We start from the raw sequence: 15,789 nt of genomic DNA, 5'->3' as shown, positions 1-15,789 counted from the left end.
AAATGACTAGGATTTCCTCGAGAAGTTAAATATAATAGTACATCATGTAGTTTAGACTTTTGGAGGATTAAAAAATTATCAGATAATGTTATGTACCATTTATTACCTCATCGATATATCTCTTCTCACTTAAAATAAGGTGAATGTTTGCAACCGTGCATTTCTTTGTCCAAGGTTCACATTTTTATTATCAAGAAGATTACTTGTAAAGTATGAAATATAGCATGAAGTATGAAGTATAGAATTTATGCATCAAATAACTAGGATTTAATATTTTGCTGCCTAAAACAAATAGTGGTTTGCTTTAAAATACAACAGAAGGATTACCTCCATGAGAAAGCATGGATAGGAGGAGTGAGAAGTTCTGTCATGGATGCAAAAATGATTAGGAAAAAGCAAAGACAGACGACGTGTCCGGACATCATAGAGAATGAGCCTGAAAAAGTCCAGGAGGAATAAATAAGTTTTGTGCACTTTTTCAGCATAGCCCTTCACTGTCTTCCATGCTTATCCTGACCCATCAGAACGAGACATGCTCGGTAACACCCAGGTTTTGCTAGTGTTTTAGAAGCAGATGCTCTTCAAACGTCTTTAGGTAATGATAGAGATAACAATAATCTCCCACAGGGAAAATACCTGTAGTGTTTGTATGCATAAAGTGGCTCTAATATGTCAGCTAAAAGATCTCTTTACTGATGTTTGCACAACATCTCTCTCTAAAATGTTGGAGAGCTGAGTGGCCCTGTTCTCTACAGCAATCACTGCCACCAACAGAGGCGTCTGGTCAGTGAGGTGGGGTTTGCTCTGGCATAAAAGTAGGCAAAGAGATACAGAAATCCCAAGAACTCATCTTCATTGAAAGATGCCAATCTGGATCTGTGTGTGTTGACTGATTTGGTTAGCATTCTTAATCCAAATCTTAAGGCCACAATCTCAGGTCTTCTGGGCTTTTGGATCAGTCCTGTCAAAACATGTGATAACCTGGCTAGTATTATAGGAACACAAAGGGTATCAAGTCTGCTATACAGGCTGTTAACAGAGAATGTTATATAGCTCTGGGCACCGTAAGCTCTACATTATAAAGACTGGCTGTGTAAGCTCCAGATTGGACCCTATTGAGTTTGGCTGATTGGATCTTATTCTTCCAAGAGCCTGAGTAATTTATTGCTGAAGGGTTTCTACTAGAAAAATTCTCACTCCCCATAGTTCTAGGAGAGTTGACCTGTGTGAGGAGGTTCTTGACCTGAGTGTAATTATCTGAACCGGATTTCATAGCTTTAAAAAAAGCATTAATCTTTTTAATGTTTTTTCCTTATTATAAGAAGAGTATGTTATTTAGGAAAAACATTGAAACTATAGAAGAGAATCAAAAAATAAATTTAAAAACACCAATAATATCACCATTGAGACAAAGCATTGTTAATCATTTGGTAAAGTTATTGCAATTTTTTTCCCATGTGTATTTTTACAAAGTTGAAATTATTCTGTAAGAATAACTTTGTATGTTGATTTTAAACTGAATAATATTGTATGATAAATACTTTCATATTCTTTACTTACTTCATGAACATTTTATGTCCACACATTATTTTATACCAGATAAGCAATATAAAATATTTAAATATTTCTTTATTTCTGGACAATATTGTTTCTCAGTTTTGTGCATTTTAGAAATAATTCTGATGAACATCTTAAGACTCAGGGTCTTGTCCACATTTTAGATTATTTTTGAAGAGTATCCTAGAGACCCAGAAATACTGTTTCAGGCCATATGATGTTTCTAAGACATTAGATAATATTGCAAAGTTATGTTTTAGAGAAGTTGGATTTATACTTCTATAGAAGTGCATGGGGGATCTGACCAACTCATGTTCACATCGTATGATAACTTTTTTTTTAATCTAATAGAAGAAATGGGATCTCATCCTTTTCTAAATGTGCATTCCTTTGTTTCTAGTTACTAAATATTCTTAGTATGCTTATCACTCACTCATTTATTTTTCCTCTTTGTGAATTGCCTTCTAAATGTCCCTTTGTCTTTCTTTCTATGAGTATTCAAATTTGTTTCTTACTGAGTTATATGAGTTTCATATATATTATAGTAGTAACCCTTCTGTCATATTTTAATGGATGTTTTCTCCATTTGACAATTAACTTTTAAATGTATTTTTGATTTTTTAGAAAAATAGGTATTATAGGGATGCCCAGCTGGCTCAGCTGGTAGAGCATGTAACTCTTAATCTCAGGGTTGTGAGTTTGAGCCCCATATTGAATGTAAAGATTACTTAGAAGAACAGGTATTATAATTCATATACAGTAAAGCCTTTTGATCATTAGACTTATTTAAATAGATCTTAAATTTAAAAAACATCCTTCCTCATTCAGAAATGTTATAACTATTTACTTCTATTTTTATAAAGTTGGAATTTTTTTCATTGAACTCCTTATCACAAGCCATGTAGAATTCATTTGATATGGATAATGTCGAGATCTAAACAAGACATCTTTTATTTTATTTTACTGGTCTTTTCTTTCAGATGGTATTATCTTTAGGTATTAACTGCTTTGCCATTTTGTTTTACTCTGTTTTACTTTGAGAAATTTTAATTCTAGTTCATGTTTCCAGTGGGATCAATGGAGCTCCTCTTTTCTAGAGCTTCTTTTAAAAAACTTACGTTTTGGCCAAACTTTTATAGATGGCCATCTGTAGGCATTGGCATGAAGAAAATCTGTGAAGACCATCTATACCTGTCAGGGTGTTTGCTTCATCTGGCCTTGCAGAGTTCCTCGTAACCCTTCTGAGCAAAACCTTTGTTGATACTATATGGGTCCTTTCACTCTAAATCCTTTATTTGAGTAGTCCAAATGATCTACAGGCTGCTTACATATTCCTTTAAAATATTCAGAGAATGAGAAATCACCATTTAAATGTCAGTTAGAGTAAGCTTTTATATTCCTGGAAGCTGTATACAAATCTGAAAGACTTGCACTTAAGTTAATTAGTTTTGGAGGGTGCTGATGTCTTCTTAATCATTGACTTAATAGTTCTGAAAATCCTTATAAGTTTTAGCTGTGGCCACTTACTACTTAGGAAAATTATTTTAGATTCAGATAATTTAAAGGTAGGTTTTGATGAGAATACTATGAGCGTATTCATTGCCTGGGGAATATATATAAGGTAATCAAAGATTTTCCACTTTCTGAATTAATCTTCTTTACAACGTTCCTTACTTAAAGCAAAATATTATTTACCATGTGGAGAAAAAATTCTGAAAATGATCTAATTAATAGATAACTGATTTTCATCCCCCCCAAAATTGTCACCTAATTATGGGCACTCTATGCCCTAATAGCCCTAATGGACTATGAACATCGTGACATGCTGGTATAGGAATAGACCTATTTAAAAGATTTGGATGCTACACTGTGTCGGTTTCAACAAACTGAAGGATTGTAACCAAAATAGTTCACTGCTGTGGATTCAGGTAGCTCATGATCGTCATTAGCCAAAAGCCCATCAGTATCCCCACTCTGTTCCTCAGGCCCTAAACTCTTCGATGTGGACAGTTGAATTCATGCTATATGCTGACTCCACTACGATCTTTTCTTCAGCAAATAGAGGGATCTCTTTCTACCCTCCCCGCCAACCCCACCTGTAGCTACAAGAAGCTGGGTCAGAGATAAACTGAACATTTCCTGACATGATATTCTCTTGTAAAGATAACATAAAAGCTTCTCAGTTAAGTCTAAGTCATTTGATAAATTGGCTTTTGGTAAATTAGCCTTCTTCTGATACCTCTAAGATAAAAGAAAGTGAAATGGCCTACCACAACTTCCATTTTCATCCCAAACTTGTAAGAAACCGGACATGTGAGTTTTGACCAAAGGTAAGCAGGTGTCAAGAAGATATGTGTACCTTGATGAAGTGTCAGGTACATATTCTCTTATTGACACAGTCCAAATCACTGGCATGAGCTTCTTTTAGGCCACTGGAATGAGGAATTTTCTTTCCTACTTCCATTTAAGTATCTGCATTTGATAGTGTAGATAACGTACAGGAGCCACTGTCATTCCCTATTTCTCTCTGTTAGTATCCTGCATAATCGATAAAATTATCATACTTGTCACTAAAATAATTGAACAAAAAAAATCAAACACTCAAACGCAAAGAACAACTATTTTGCTTTGCTTCTGCAAAACAGTGAGGATTACATGTGCCTAAAATGGTACCTCAAACTCTCCAACCATGTGTTTAATATGTTATATAACATGAAACTCTGGACTGTGGAGGGCAAAGTCGCTGACTCTAGAATTCACCATTGTCTTTTTCTGTACCCAGAAAAGTGTTTAGAACACAACAAACATGCAACAAATATTTGTTGAATTAAGACCATAAATAAATAAAGGAAGATATTTTCTTAATGATGAAGACAGACTGCTTTCAAATAAAGTATGACTCACAGGCTGTCTGTTCAAATGAATCTAGTTCCCAAGTGCTTTCCATTTTGAATGCTCCACTGGAATATAATGAAAAAGTGTGAAAAAGACATACACGAAGTTCTTATGTGTGTTAATCTGACTCATCCAAGTGGCTAGAATAGATTTTGAATTTGAACTCTTTGGCAACACCCAACTTTACAAAATTACAGTGCAATGAGGAAGGAGGAGTCTAAAAGAGTCATAGTGATGTGCAAAACATTTAGGCACTGTATGAAAAAAAAAAAATCCAGAGGATTCAGGGAAGTGCTAAACACGTCATAGATACAAAATGCTTTGTCACTCCCTTCTGGCCAGTTGTCTGCTCTGACTTGGTGTTTCTATTCCTTGGTGTTTCTACTCAAGTTCAATTCCACTTGCCCCAACCTTCATTCTCTACCACCCTTTCCAAGTGATTTTTTTCTTTTTAATCATCTGGTGTGTAGGTACATATGAGGCTTGCTTCGATGCTCAAAACTCTGGATGGGTTCCTAGTGATCTAGGTCACATTTGTGAAAGAGGCATCATTCTGCAAGGACGCAGATCCTAAAAGTGCCTCAGCCTTCCGAATGGCTTAAGTGCTGAAGCAGCACCCTTTTGTTTTGTTTTGTTTTGGTCATTCACATTGATCATGAGACCAGGACTTCCTATCAGCCCCATGCTTCCCCAGTGGCCAAGACTTCAGAGCTGAATTTGATTTGAGAAAATGCTGCCTAGTTCTTCTGCTTCACCTTATTCTTTATAGTTTGGGTTTTCCTGTAAAACTGACCTACCTACATAACCGGAGTCAGTACCCTCATGGGAATAGAAGACAACAGGAACTGGAAGAGCTGATCCTGTGGCTATTAGAATAACAACTGAACAAGAAAGAAGAGAATTCTAACTCTGATAGATGATTGGATCTCACAGTCATCTCGGAATGTTCGAGGACAGGGTTCAAAAAAACTTCCATAATGTGCCATATAAATTGATATACTGAAGGTTTCACAGAGGGTGTTTAATATTTTCCTTTCAGTCCCTAAATAGTAATTTCTGCCATTTCCAGAGCACTTACTGTATGTTAATCCCTGAATTGAATATAGAATGAGGTTACTTCACGTAATTCTGACAATTCAGGACCCGTTAACATCATGTATTTTTCATACATAAAGAAACCAAGCATTAGTGACTTTAAGTAATTTGCCTAAGGTTGCACAGTAGGCCAGTGGCTCAGAGGATACCCATACGCTGTCTTCGGAACTCTAGAAACTGCAATATTACTTGTATCTCATATTTCTTAATTGTTTTTAAAAGATTTAATGTATGGGGCACCTGGCTGACTTAGTCGGGGTGAAGCTTCTGCCTTGGGCTCAGGTCATGATCTCCGGGTCCTGGGATCGAGTCCCGCATTGGGCTCCCTGCTCAGCGGGGAGTCTGCTTGTCTCTCTGCCTGCCCCTCCTCTGCGTGTGCTCTCTGTATTTATTTATTTATTTATTTGAGAGAGAGCTCAAGTGGGGGCGGGAGGAGCAGAGGCAAGGGACAAGCAGACTCTGCACCGAGTCCAGAACTGATGCGGGGCTCAATCCCACAACTGGGAGATCATGACCTGAGCTGAAACCAAGAGCCAGAGGCTTAATTAACTGAACCACCGGGGTGCCCCTATATTTCTTAGTTTTTTTAAACAATAAGATTACTTAAAATCCATATTTGTGGTTAATTTTCACCTAACGAATGAATGTGATATAGTGGTTTGATACCTGGATTGAAGACTCTTTGGCCTGGCTTGAATCTTGGCTCTGGCCCTTACTAGTTTCGTGTCCTTTGGTAATAGTTTTACCCCTATGATTTTTCTTATCTTTAAAATGTGTATAGTAAATAAAGAGTAAAACTTTGTTTTTTAGATTACATGTATGAGTGAAATCCTATGGGATTTGTCTTTCTCAGTCTGACTTACTTCATTTAACAAAATACCCTCTACATCCAACCATGTTGTTGCAAATGGCATGATTTTATCCTCCTTTATGGCTGTGTAATATATGTATGTGTGTACACACACACACACACACACACACACACACACACACACCATGTTTTCTTCTTTCCACTCATCTATGGATGGACACTTGAGTTGCTTCCATATTTTGGCTATTGTAAATAATGCTGCAGTAAACATAGGGGTGTATATATCTCTTCAAATTAGTGTTTTCATTTTCTTTGCATAAATACCCAGGAGTAGAATTATTCAATCAACAAAACAGAGAGGGAGGGAGGGAGGGAGGAAAGCAGGAAGGGTAGGAGAGATCTGTCCTCAAATCTATCCTCTCCCTCACCTTCTCCAGCTTCTGGCAATAGCTTAGCTCTTGAACTTGTCCACCTTGTTCTATTTCTAGGCTCCTTTCCCTGTCCAGTGTGTCCTGATCTCTCCCCTGACTTACTGTAACATTAGCCTTCCAACCAGTCTCGTTATATTCCTTTTTGCTCCTTTTAATCTATTTTCCTCACTATAACCAGAATGATTTTTAATTAAAAAGTATCGTATCACTTCTTGCCTTAAATCCGTATAATGGCTTCTGATTGCTCTCACATTAAGAACTCTCTTGACCTGGGTGGGCCCTTCCTTCCTTACATGATACTACCCTAACACTAGGTGCTTTCCTTGTCATTCTGCCCTGTTCCTGCCAGCCCCAGGGCCCCATGCAGTCTCCTCTGTACCCCCTTCCTGGGATTCTCACCTGTCCCCTTCCCTACTGCTTGCACTTAGTAAGTATTAGGCATTTGGTAGGCAAAGGTGAATATTTGTTGACTGAGATAATGAATTAATGAGGAATGAGTGAAGAGGATGATTATCCCCTTACAAACATGAGACCACACATATTTTGAAGGATATATACTTCATAAACCTACAATAGAGCTATCTCTGGAAATGGGGATGGAGGGGTTCTTGACTACTTCCCATTATGTCTATATTTTTTATTTTCTGAATTTCTTTTTCCTTTTCCTAAAATTATTTTCCCTTCTCCATTTTATTTCTTTTTTATTTTATATTGTATTTCTCTTTTCCTCTATTTATATATATATATAATTTATATAGCTTATATATAAATTATATATATATATATAATTTCAAACCAAAGCCACTTGAATTTCAATTAGTCTTAAACAGAATGCTGAATATGCAAGTGTTTGTAGAAAGCCCACAAAAGCTTTTTCCGTACATATAAAAACTTTAGTGTCATATACCTCATCTAAAATGTTCAACAAGTCCTCTAAAGAATATGTGAACAGATTTCACATGAATTTTGGCAAGCGTAAGTTGTTCAGACCTTTACCTGAAGCATTCTAATGTACTTACACCAGTAAATAAGCAGTTTTATCAATAAGCACATTGACTATGATATCTGTAAAGTCATGCTGCTAAACTCATTTGTAATTTTTAGAGTTAGAAAGAAGCAATCATATTTGATTCTTTTTAATTTACATATATATATGTTTTTTTCTTTTGGAGCTAGTTTAAGTTATAGACTCCATCCTTTTCATGACCCTTAAAATACTATGTTAGCTAAATGTTCACACTTGTCCTTTTTAGCTTTAAAAGAAATGTCACATCCTAGGTTTCTGTAAATGACCCACATTCAGATGTGAACCAAACATAATAGCTTCTGCCATTCACCAAGCAATGAATTGCTTCAAATGTAGGACACAGGGCAGAGGACTTTGTAAATTACTTTGTTTCATTGGCCGTCATCAGAACCTGTGGCATAATATGTGACCTATTTCTATAAACAATAATGCCCTCGGCTTTGCGGACAGGTGGAATACAGTTTCTCTTTTAATTACATTTTGAAGAAATAATTTAAAAATGTAAAATTTTCAGACACTTTGAATGGTTGTATTGTTAAAAGAAATCCAAATCTGTAACCATCATCAGGTAATGATACAGAATATCATAAAATATTAGCTTTTTATTAAATAGCAACTCAATCTATACAAATGCAAAAATAATATAATGAACTTGAATAGTCTTCTCCTAATTTCACTAATTATTAAAATATTTCCATTTTGGTTTTCTCTTTCTCTTCTCTCATGTAATATGTTTAGTATCTTCAATTTTATATAAATCAATCTGATCTTTATACACACACATGCAAAATGGCAGACAATGCATGAAAATACATGCACGTCTGTGTGTGTGTGTGTGTGTGTGTGTGTTATTTCTGACCCATTTGAGAATAACAAACTTTCATAACTTAATATGATCACAGAAAGTTTAAAGTTAATATTTCATTGACTGGCTCCAGTTTGTCTACACAGAGAAAATAGTCTGTTGCTCTCTCTCATCAATGTCTTACCAATGCCCAGTTTATTTATGAAATAATTGTTTTAATTTTTTAATAAATAAATATGCTTAATATAAATATTTTATAAATAAAATAAGTTTAATTATGAAATTTATTGAAACTGTTTGAGATTGTATGTTTTTATAGAAATTTTCTTAACATTTAGTTGGACTCTAAGTTTCTAAAGAGAACCAGAAAAGTGAAATTCAATAGCTATGCACTAACTTTGATCAGTATGGACTGCCTAATTCCCTGTAAAGACAAAATGACTCACTTTTGGGTAAATGTTATATTGCTTAACTGATTACATAATCAAATGAATTACATAATTATCAACACTCAGTTTATGTTTAAATTTTTACACATATAACCATAGACTATTTTCTCCTTTTTTTTGTGTGTAAACTGGCTCTATAGGGCTGCAAAATATGCTAAAAACTAGTAACGGTTGGTAAGTTGACTCATTTACAACCCATCATAAAGCTGTTCATTGGAAAATGCCACTCAACATGGCAAGAAAAAAATGTAAATGTAAAACTAAAGTGCAGTTAATCTTTGTACAGCTTTCCATATTCCAATATGCCCTTTAGTTCTTTGTTGAAGCATTTGTATACCATCCTGTAGATCTGGGCTTGGGTGTTTGCATAATTATTCTTTCACACAAAATGAAGGAGATATAAAGAGGAGACAGACATTTTCCAGGCAAAAGGAACAGAAGCTAGAAGAAACAGGACTGTGATTCCTAATTAATTCAAAGTTAATTGCATTGTTGCTAATCCTGCACTTAAAATCTTCATATAGAAAATGTTTATGGCAGCAAATTGACAGTAATTTAACTACATTAAATCTTACTACCATTAAAAGAAAGAAAGATGGATGTTATATTAAACAAGCTTAAGAGAATGGTAAAGACTAGCTCTTGTTTAACAAGACAACTAGCAAATCATTCAAATGGCCGACCTAGAATCTCAAAGCACAGTAAGAGTAGTAGTTGAATTTCAAGATGGTACCAAGCCATATGGCCTGTCTTGAGTCATCAGTGACACTGGCTGGCAGTTTTCCTTTTATTTCCATTCTGTGATGAGTGCAGAATAGTTAGGGGGAAACAAAGACACACAGATCTTATTTGGCAAGTAGAATCAAAAAATCTATTTTACTATTTTGGAAGAAGTAAGATAAAGGTCCTTAAATGAAGATATGTGTTGTATTGATTATTTTCACTGAAGAGTCAGATGTGGACTTTGGTGTTAGCTCTGAGTTTAAATTCTGTCTCTGTTACTTAGAAACAGCAAGACTAATTTTTTTTTTATTTTAGTGCATCAATATGTAAAAGACAGGATTAAAGCAAGGCTAGATAACACAATGGATGTGAAAGACCACCATTTTAATGGGAACTCAATAGATTTTAGTTTTAATTACCTACTTTATTTAAAGCAAAATATAATTATCCTGATCATTGAAATTAAATACTTACAATTCCCCATTTTGTATAGAAAGGCACTTCCACGTAATGCTCAACTATCTTGGTACTCCAATTCATAACTTGGGCATTTTGTAATAACTTTTCAAAGGGGTAGTTTATTGATGCTGTGATGCATTAGGGTTCTTGACTGTAAGTTTCCTTTAACAAATCCCTCACATTTGAATTTATGTGGTATTCATAATATAAATTAATGGCTAAATATTTCTTAATTTTCTACCTTCTATTACTTAGACATCAAAAATCAGAAATAATAGGCTTATACGAGATAATTGGAAAAAAAAACCCCAGATTATTCTTTCATTATGATGTTTAGTGGAGGATAGCATTAAATTATTTCTGGAATATAAGTCAAATAATTTCTGAAAGACAAATGAGAACAATGAACTACAATAGAATACATAGACATTGATAAAAGAAACAAATTATTAAACATTTTTGGGGGACAAAAGGAAACAATATTTGGGCAACAAAAATAAGAGACAGTTTTGTTCTTAGATTGCACAATGATTCTTGGATATTAGATGCATTTCAGCGCATCCATACTGAAGAAACTAAGTTTTTCATACCATATGATTTGGAGATTTCCAATCAGGAGCTCAGTTACATAGTGAAAAGGTCTGAGCAATGGAGAGGAATCCACGGTGAAAGGAAGAAGGTGAGTTGGTTTGAAGTAGATTTTGTTTTTTGACTGCACAAGAGAAACTCATTCTGTTAGTGTATCAGTAAATGGGTACATTTTCTCACATTGTTCTTGAAGCCATTTTTTATTGTATTTGACTGCTACCACTATACAAATCTTGCAACTTGACTGTATATTGATTATTTTTTATTAGTTGAAATGAGGAAACATGGCCAGGTGGTTCTTAGAGTGTAACACTGTTATTTTCTTATGGAAATATTTATTGATACCTACTGTATGTATATTGAGCAAAATTGCGCAAGGGTTGTGAAGAATATAAAAGAAGCTAGTGGAGCACCTGGGTGGCTCAGTCAGTTAGGCATCTGACTTGATTTTGACTCAGGTCATGATCTCAGGGTCGTGAGATGGAGCCCTGTGTTGGGCTCCATGCTTAGCTGGGAGTCTGCTTGAGATTCTCTGCCTCTCCTTCTCCCTCTGCCCCTTCTCCTGCTCTCTCTCTCTCTTTCTCTCTCAAATAAATAAATAAATCTTTAAGAAAAAAAGATAAAAGAAGCTAGTGACTTACTTCCCACATGTGACATGATTGCTGGCTTCAATGTCATCTTGGGAGGACAGAGGAAGAGAATATTATTTCTCACAAAGATCCAAAACTCAGAGTTTTTCTAGACTTTTCTTTGTCTCCTAGAAATTTTTTTTTAGTTTTATCATCCAGTTAGTCCTATTGACTTTACTTTCTTAATATCTACTCTTCTCTCTTCCATTTGCTACTGCACATCTATGACCTCAATACCCGACTTCTGAACAACAGCAACACTCTGCTAACTGCTCTGCCTACCTACAGTCTCACACTGCAGTTACCACGTCATCACACCGTCCATGAACTCATTCTTTAGACTATTTCTACAGTGTAGATCTGACCCTCCATTTCCCTGTCATAAACCCTTTGCCTGAAGAGTAAATGCCAACATTCAGACTGATGCGTTTTTGCCATTTGATGGGATTCTTGTCAACCTCTCTAGTGATGCCTCCTGTATCTGCATCCCACCCCTCCCCCTTAGCCTTCCTCTTGCCAAATACTTCCCATATAAGTAGGCCATATGCTTATTTTTATAAGCATAGTTTGCTAAATATGATATATTGTTTTACATTACCATCCATTCCTCTCTGTTTAGAGGAGCATCCTCCCAGCTCCTCAGGTACCACGTGGCAAACTAATTCTTCATCCAGACTGACCTTGAGTGTTGCTTCGAGGGAGCCTGCCGAGAGAGGACCACCTCCTTTGTGTCGAAGCTGCTTGTTTTATCCGACCCTTCTAACACACAATCTGAGAATTACCTGTGTTTCCCTATTCCTTTTTAGTCTAAGATCTTGTGTAATAAATGAGTGGCTTCTCCATCTTTGAGTTCTTGGTGTTTAATAGTGTCTGAGGAGCATAGTACATTTTTGCTGTCTATTCATTCAGTACATAAATGAATGCAAGCATGAATGATTGAATAATTGAACATATTTAATTCGCCCATATAATGAACTTATAATCTACCTCATTCCATTCTCTACCTGATAGAAACCTAAACATTAGCTTTAAAAAAAAAAAATCCCACATGGGTTTACTATTAATATATGCAATATGTCTTGAATTCTGTTAATTTGATAGGTAAATATAACATTACATCAGACATTTCTGCAATCATTGTCCCTGACTTGAAGTAAAACACATTTTACTCTGTGATATATTCATCCTGGTTTCTTCTTCAAAAATCCTTGACAACAGCATAATTTTTAAAAGGCCCAAATTGTCTAAATCATTCTAAAAAATTAAGCAAAGAGCACTTCCTCTGCAGGATAATGTCAAAGTGACTGGGGTAGGTAGAGCATATTTATCTTATTATTAAGCTTCACAACATGGAAGTTTAGGAATTTGGAAGCAATCCAAAGTTGAGTACCAGAATGATCTGAGTTGAACAATAGTACCTAACGAGAGAATATAGAGGAAAATAGAGAATTATTTTATTGTTTATGACTGTTTATTTTGTCTAGGAAAGTCAGAGAGAGTGAGAAATAGGAGAAGATGGGACAGGGAGGGGGCAGGGAATATAAAGGGGAAGAGGAAAATGAATGTTTAGGTGCTAGAGGGAAAATTAAAGGACATTATGAAATTCTTTAATTCTTTAAAATTAATATTTATTCCCTCTTTTATAAAATGGTTTAGGTGGCCCATGATGGACAAGAGTAGAACTCAGGAAAAGACCTCAAACCTTGAGTGTTCATAATTCTGACAGTGTATACACATTTAAATGGATCAAAGAAAAGACAATTGGATTAAATGTAATTAAAGTAAATAATTTAATCAAAGGCATCTGTGTCCTAAGTAAAATATTTTGGCTTAGATTCTTTTGGGCCATTAACAGACATTAATATATCTAGATAAAGTGCTGCTGTCTCTTCCCCAACATGCATAGACTCAGCATCCGTCAGTGAGGAGACTCACAGAGATGTTTATGCAAATCATTTGAAAATCTGGAGAGCACCTGTTATTCCTCATTGTTGGGGTTATGTTTATTAAGCATACAGAAACATTCCTAAACTTAAATGAATCGACATACATATTTTATTTTTTATGTCTCTTCATGACCTGGCATTTATACCATATACTTCCTCTTACTTATGATTAATTGTCTAATGTTTTTCTTAACCTGTTTCATATTTGCTTGCTTAGTTTATTTCAATAGGGAAACAAGGTAATCCTGGTGAATAATTGAAGTACTAATTTCAGGATACAATGCCAGTTTAATTTAGAACACTCATCTATAACCTAAAATGCTAAATTAAGAGTGGAACAGACACTTTAATATAAAAGTATTTCAAGTAAGTAGTCTAGAATTTTTGTACTTTAAAAATTTGATCTAGATCTTTGCCATAGTATTAGCTATTAAGCACATGCTTCTCGTTTTTATGCTCTGGATTAAAAATTGCCACATAAATGGACACTTTATAATATACTTAATTTCCTTGTATTAAATTGATAAATGCAAAAGCACAGAACACATTTACAGCATGATGAGAATTTAGGATTATTGCATTTTGTAATTTTTATATTGTTCATATGTATAATTTGTCATTTGTGCAAAGACAGCCAGATGATAATTTCCAAGTATTTTAACCATTTTTTTTAAAAGGAAAAGGTCACTTTCAGTAGTCAGAAAAGACATCATTCTATTAAACTAATTTGCCTACATGCAAATTTTGTCATTTTTACCTCATTAACTATTTATCACGAGTAAAAATATATATATTCATGAAGGGGCAGCTCACAGCCTGATGGAACTGGAACTAATATTTTGCAACTCTAATGATTTTTTGCATCCTTAATTAGATAGCATAAGGTTGATATGATTAGGTCAGGATGTAGTGTTTTTCATTAAAATACATTTTAGAAGCTGTATTCATAATCTGCCCTTGCAATTAAATAATGAGCCTATGAATTTAATATTATCGACCCAATTATTATCCCATGCAAACGTATACCTTTAATAAATTTGTGCCGTAGGACCTTCATTAGCAACAGAAGAAATGATATTTCTAGGTACATGGATTGAATGGCTATGGTTAAACTTATATAATGGTTTTAAACATATCAGGAAGCAAAGCTTCAATACTTAGGAATTTAATTCCAAAATGTGCCTTACTATTTGTTGAAGACTAATTTACATTGTAATTCTTTTCTTAAGGAAACTACCACTTTAAAAGGGGCCACTGAAGCTCATAAAAATAGCAGAAAGTTAGGCAGAGAGGAAGGGTTGGAGAAAGTCATGCCTCTTAGGACAGTGGACAGTTAAGTTAAAGATCCATTCAAGCAGCGTAATTGGAAGGCGTAAAAACTAAAATGTCTATTTCTTGAGTGTCTCTATTATCTGGGAACTCCCAGATGCAATTAATGAAGATTATCATTTTTGTTGTTTATGTTAGAATAGTTTTTATTAAGAGATGGCTATACGATGGAATCACGTGAGGGACTCTAAAAGGAGCTACCCATCTCTTGTCATGAATGTGTGCGGGGAAACACGAGCACAGGTAGACACATACCGTTTTCTCTTCTTTGTAGAGGTATTGCTGTTTATCTACTACTCTTGTGCCCTTGGATAGCAACTGTAACCATTCTCTGAGTTCTTTAGTTGTTGAAATTCTGTTCTGAAGGTTATATACAATCCATAATTCTTAATAAAATGAGATGATTAAGAAAAGCTGAGTTTCCATTTAGTAATGAATTATATAGGGAGGTAAACCCTATGCATTGTTAGTGACACAGCCAACTGTAGGCAGTCTGTCATGGAGTGACTACACTGTTTTCCTAGAAATACTACTCATTTTTACTGGGGGAATATGGTCAGGGAGGCAGAAAAGCTTTGGTGAGGATCTTGAGTAGCAAGGCAGTAGCAAATAGGTACATGGAAGCCTGTTGATGGGGACTTGGGACAGAGACATTCGATAGAATTTTCCATGCCAAAGGAGACAGTGAGTAGAGGTATAGTGACAGGAAATGCCAAGGCAAGTTTGAAAACTGAAAGCAATTTGTTTGGGCTGGAACAAAGGACAGAGGGTGGAAGCAAGTGAGGAGTTTAGAAACTGGCAATATGCACAGTAGTGGGGGTTTTATATTTATCATAGGCAACAGGAAGCCATTGAAAGCTTTAGTAAAAAGAGGTAACTCATTCTGTTAAGGATTTGGGTTGCCTTAGCATTGAATTCTATAAATTGCTTATTTTATTTTACTTTTAAAAAGGATTTTATTTAATTATTTGTGAGAGAGAGAGAAAGAACATGAGCAGAGGGGAGGGGCAGGAGCAGACTCCCTGCCGAGTAGGAAGCCTGATGG

General features: G+C 35.1%; 1 protein-coding gene across 1 annotated transcript in view; it reads left to right on the top strand.

Moving 5' to 3' along the window:
* LOC114212517 (uncharacterized) overlaps positions 1 to 14,752 on the top strand; it is a gene marked incomplete at its 5' end in the record, with an annotated part of 237,378 nt that extends 222,626 nt beyond the window's left edge. Inside the window, 2 exons of the mRNA XM_028107391.2 lie at positions 10,772 to 10,931; positions 14,645 to 14,752. Of these exons, the coding sequence (XP_027963192.2) occupies positions 10,772 to 10,931; positions 14,645 to 14,752 (268 nt within the window). The remainder of the gene's footprint in view (positions 1 to 10,771; positions 10,932 to 14,644) is intronic.
* Between the last annotated feature and the right edge of the window lie 1,037 nt (positions 14,753 to 15,789).

Source organism: Eumetopias jubatus, unplaced genomic scaffold (assembly GCF_037043125.1).
Source record: "Eumetopias jubatus isolate StellerSeaLion01/CBP00866 unplaced genomic scaffold, mEumJub1_p1.0 scaffold_6, whole genome shotgun sequence".
NCBI lineage: Eukaryota > Metazoa > Chordata > Mammalia > Carnivora > Otariidae > Eumetopias > Eumetopias jubatus.
Note: the sequence above shows the minus strand (reverse complement) of the source record. Positions and strands in the feature narration are given on the sequence as shown.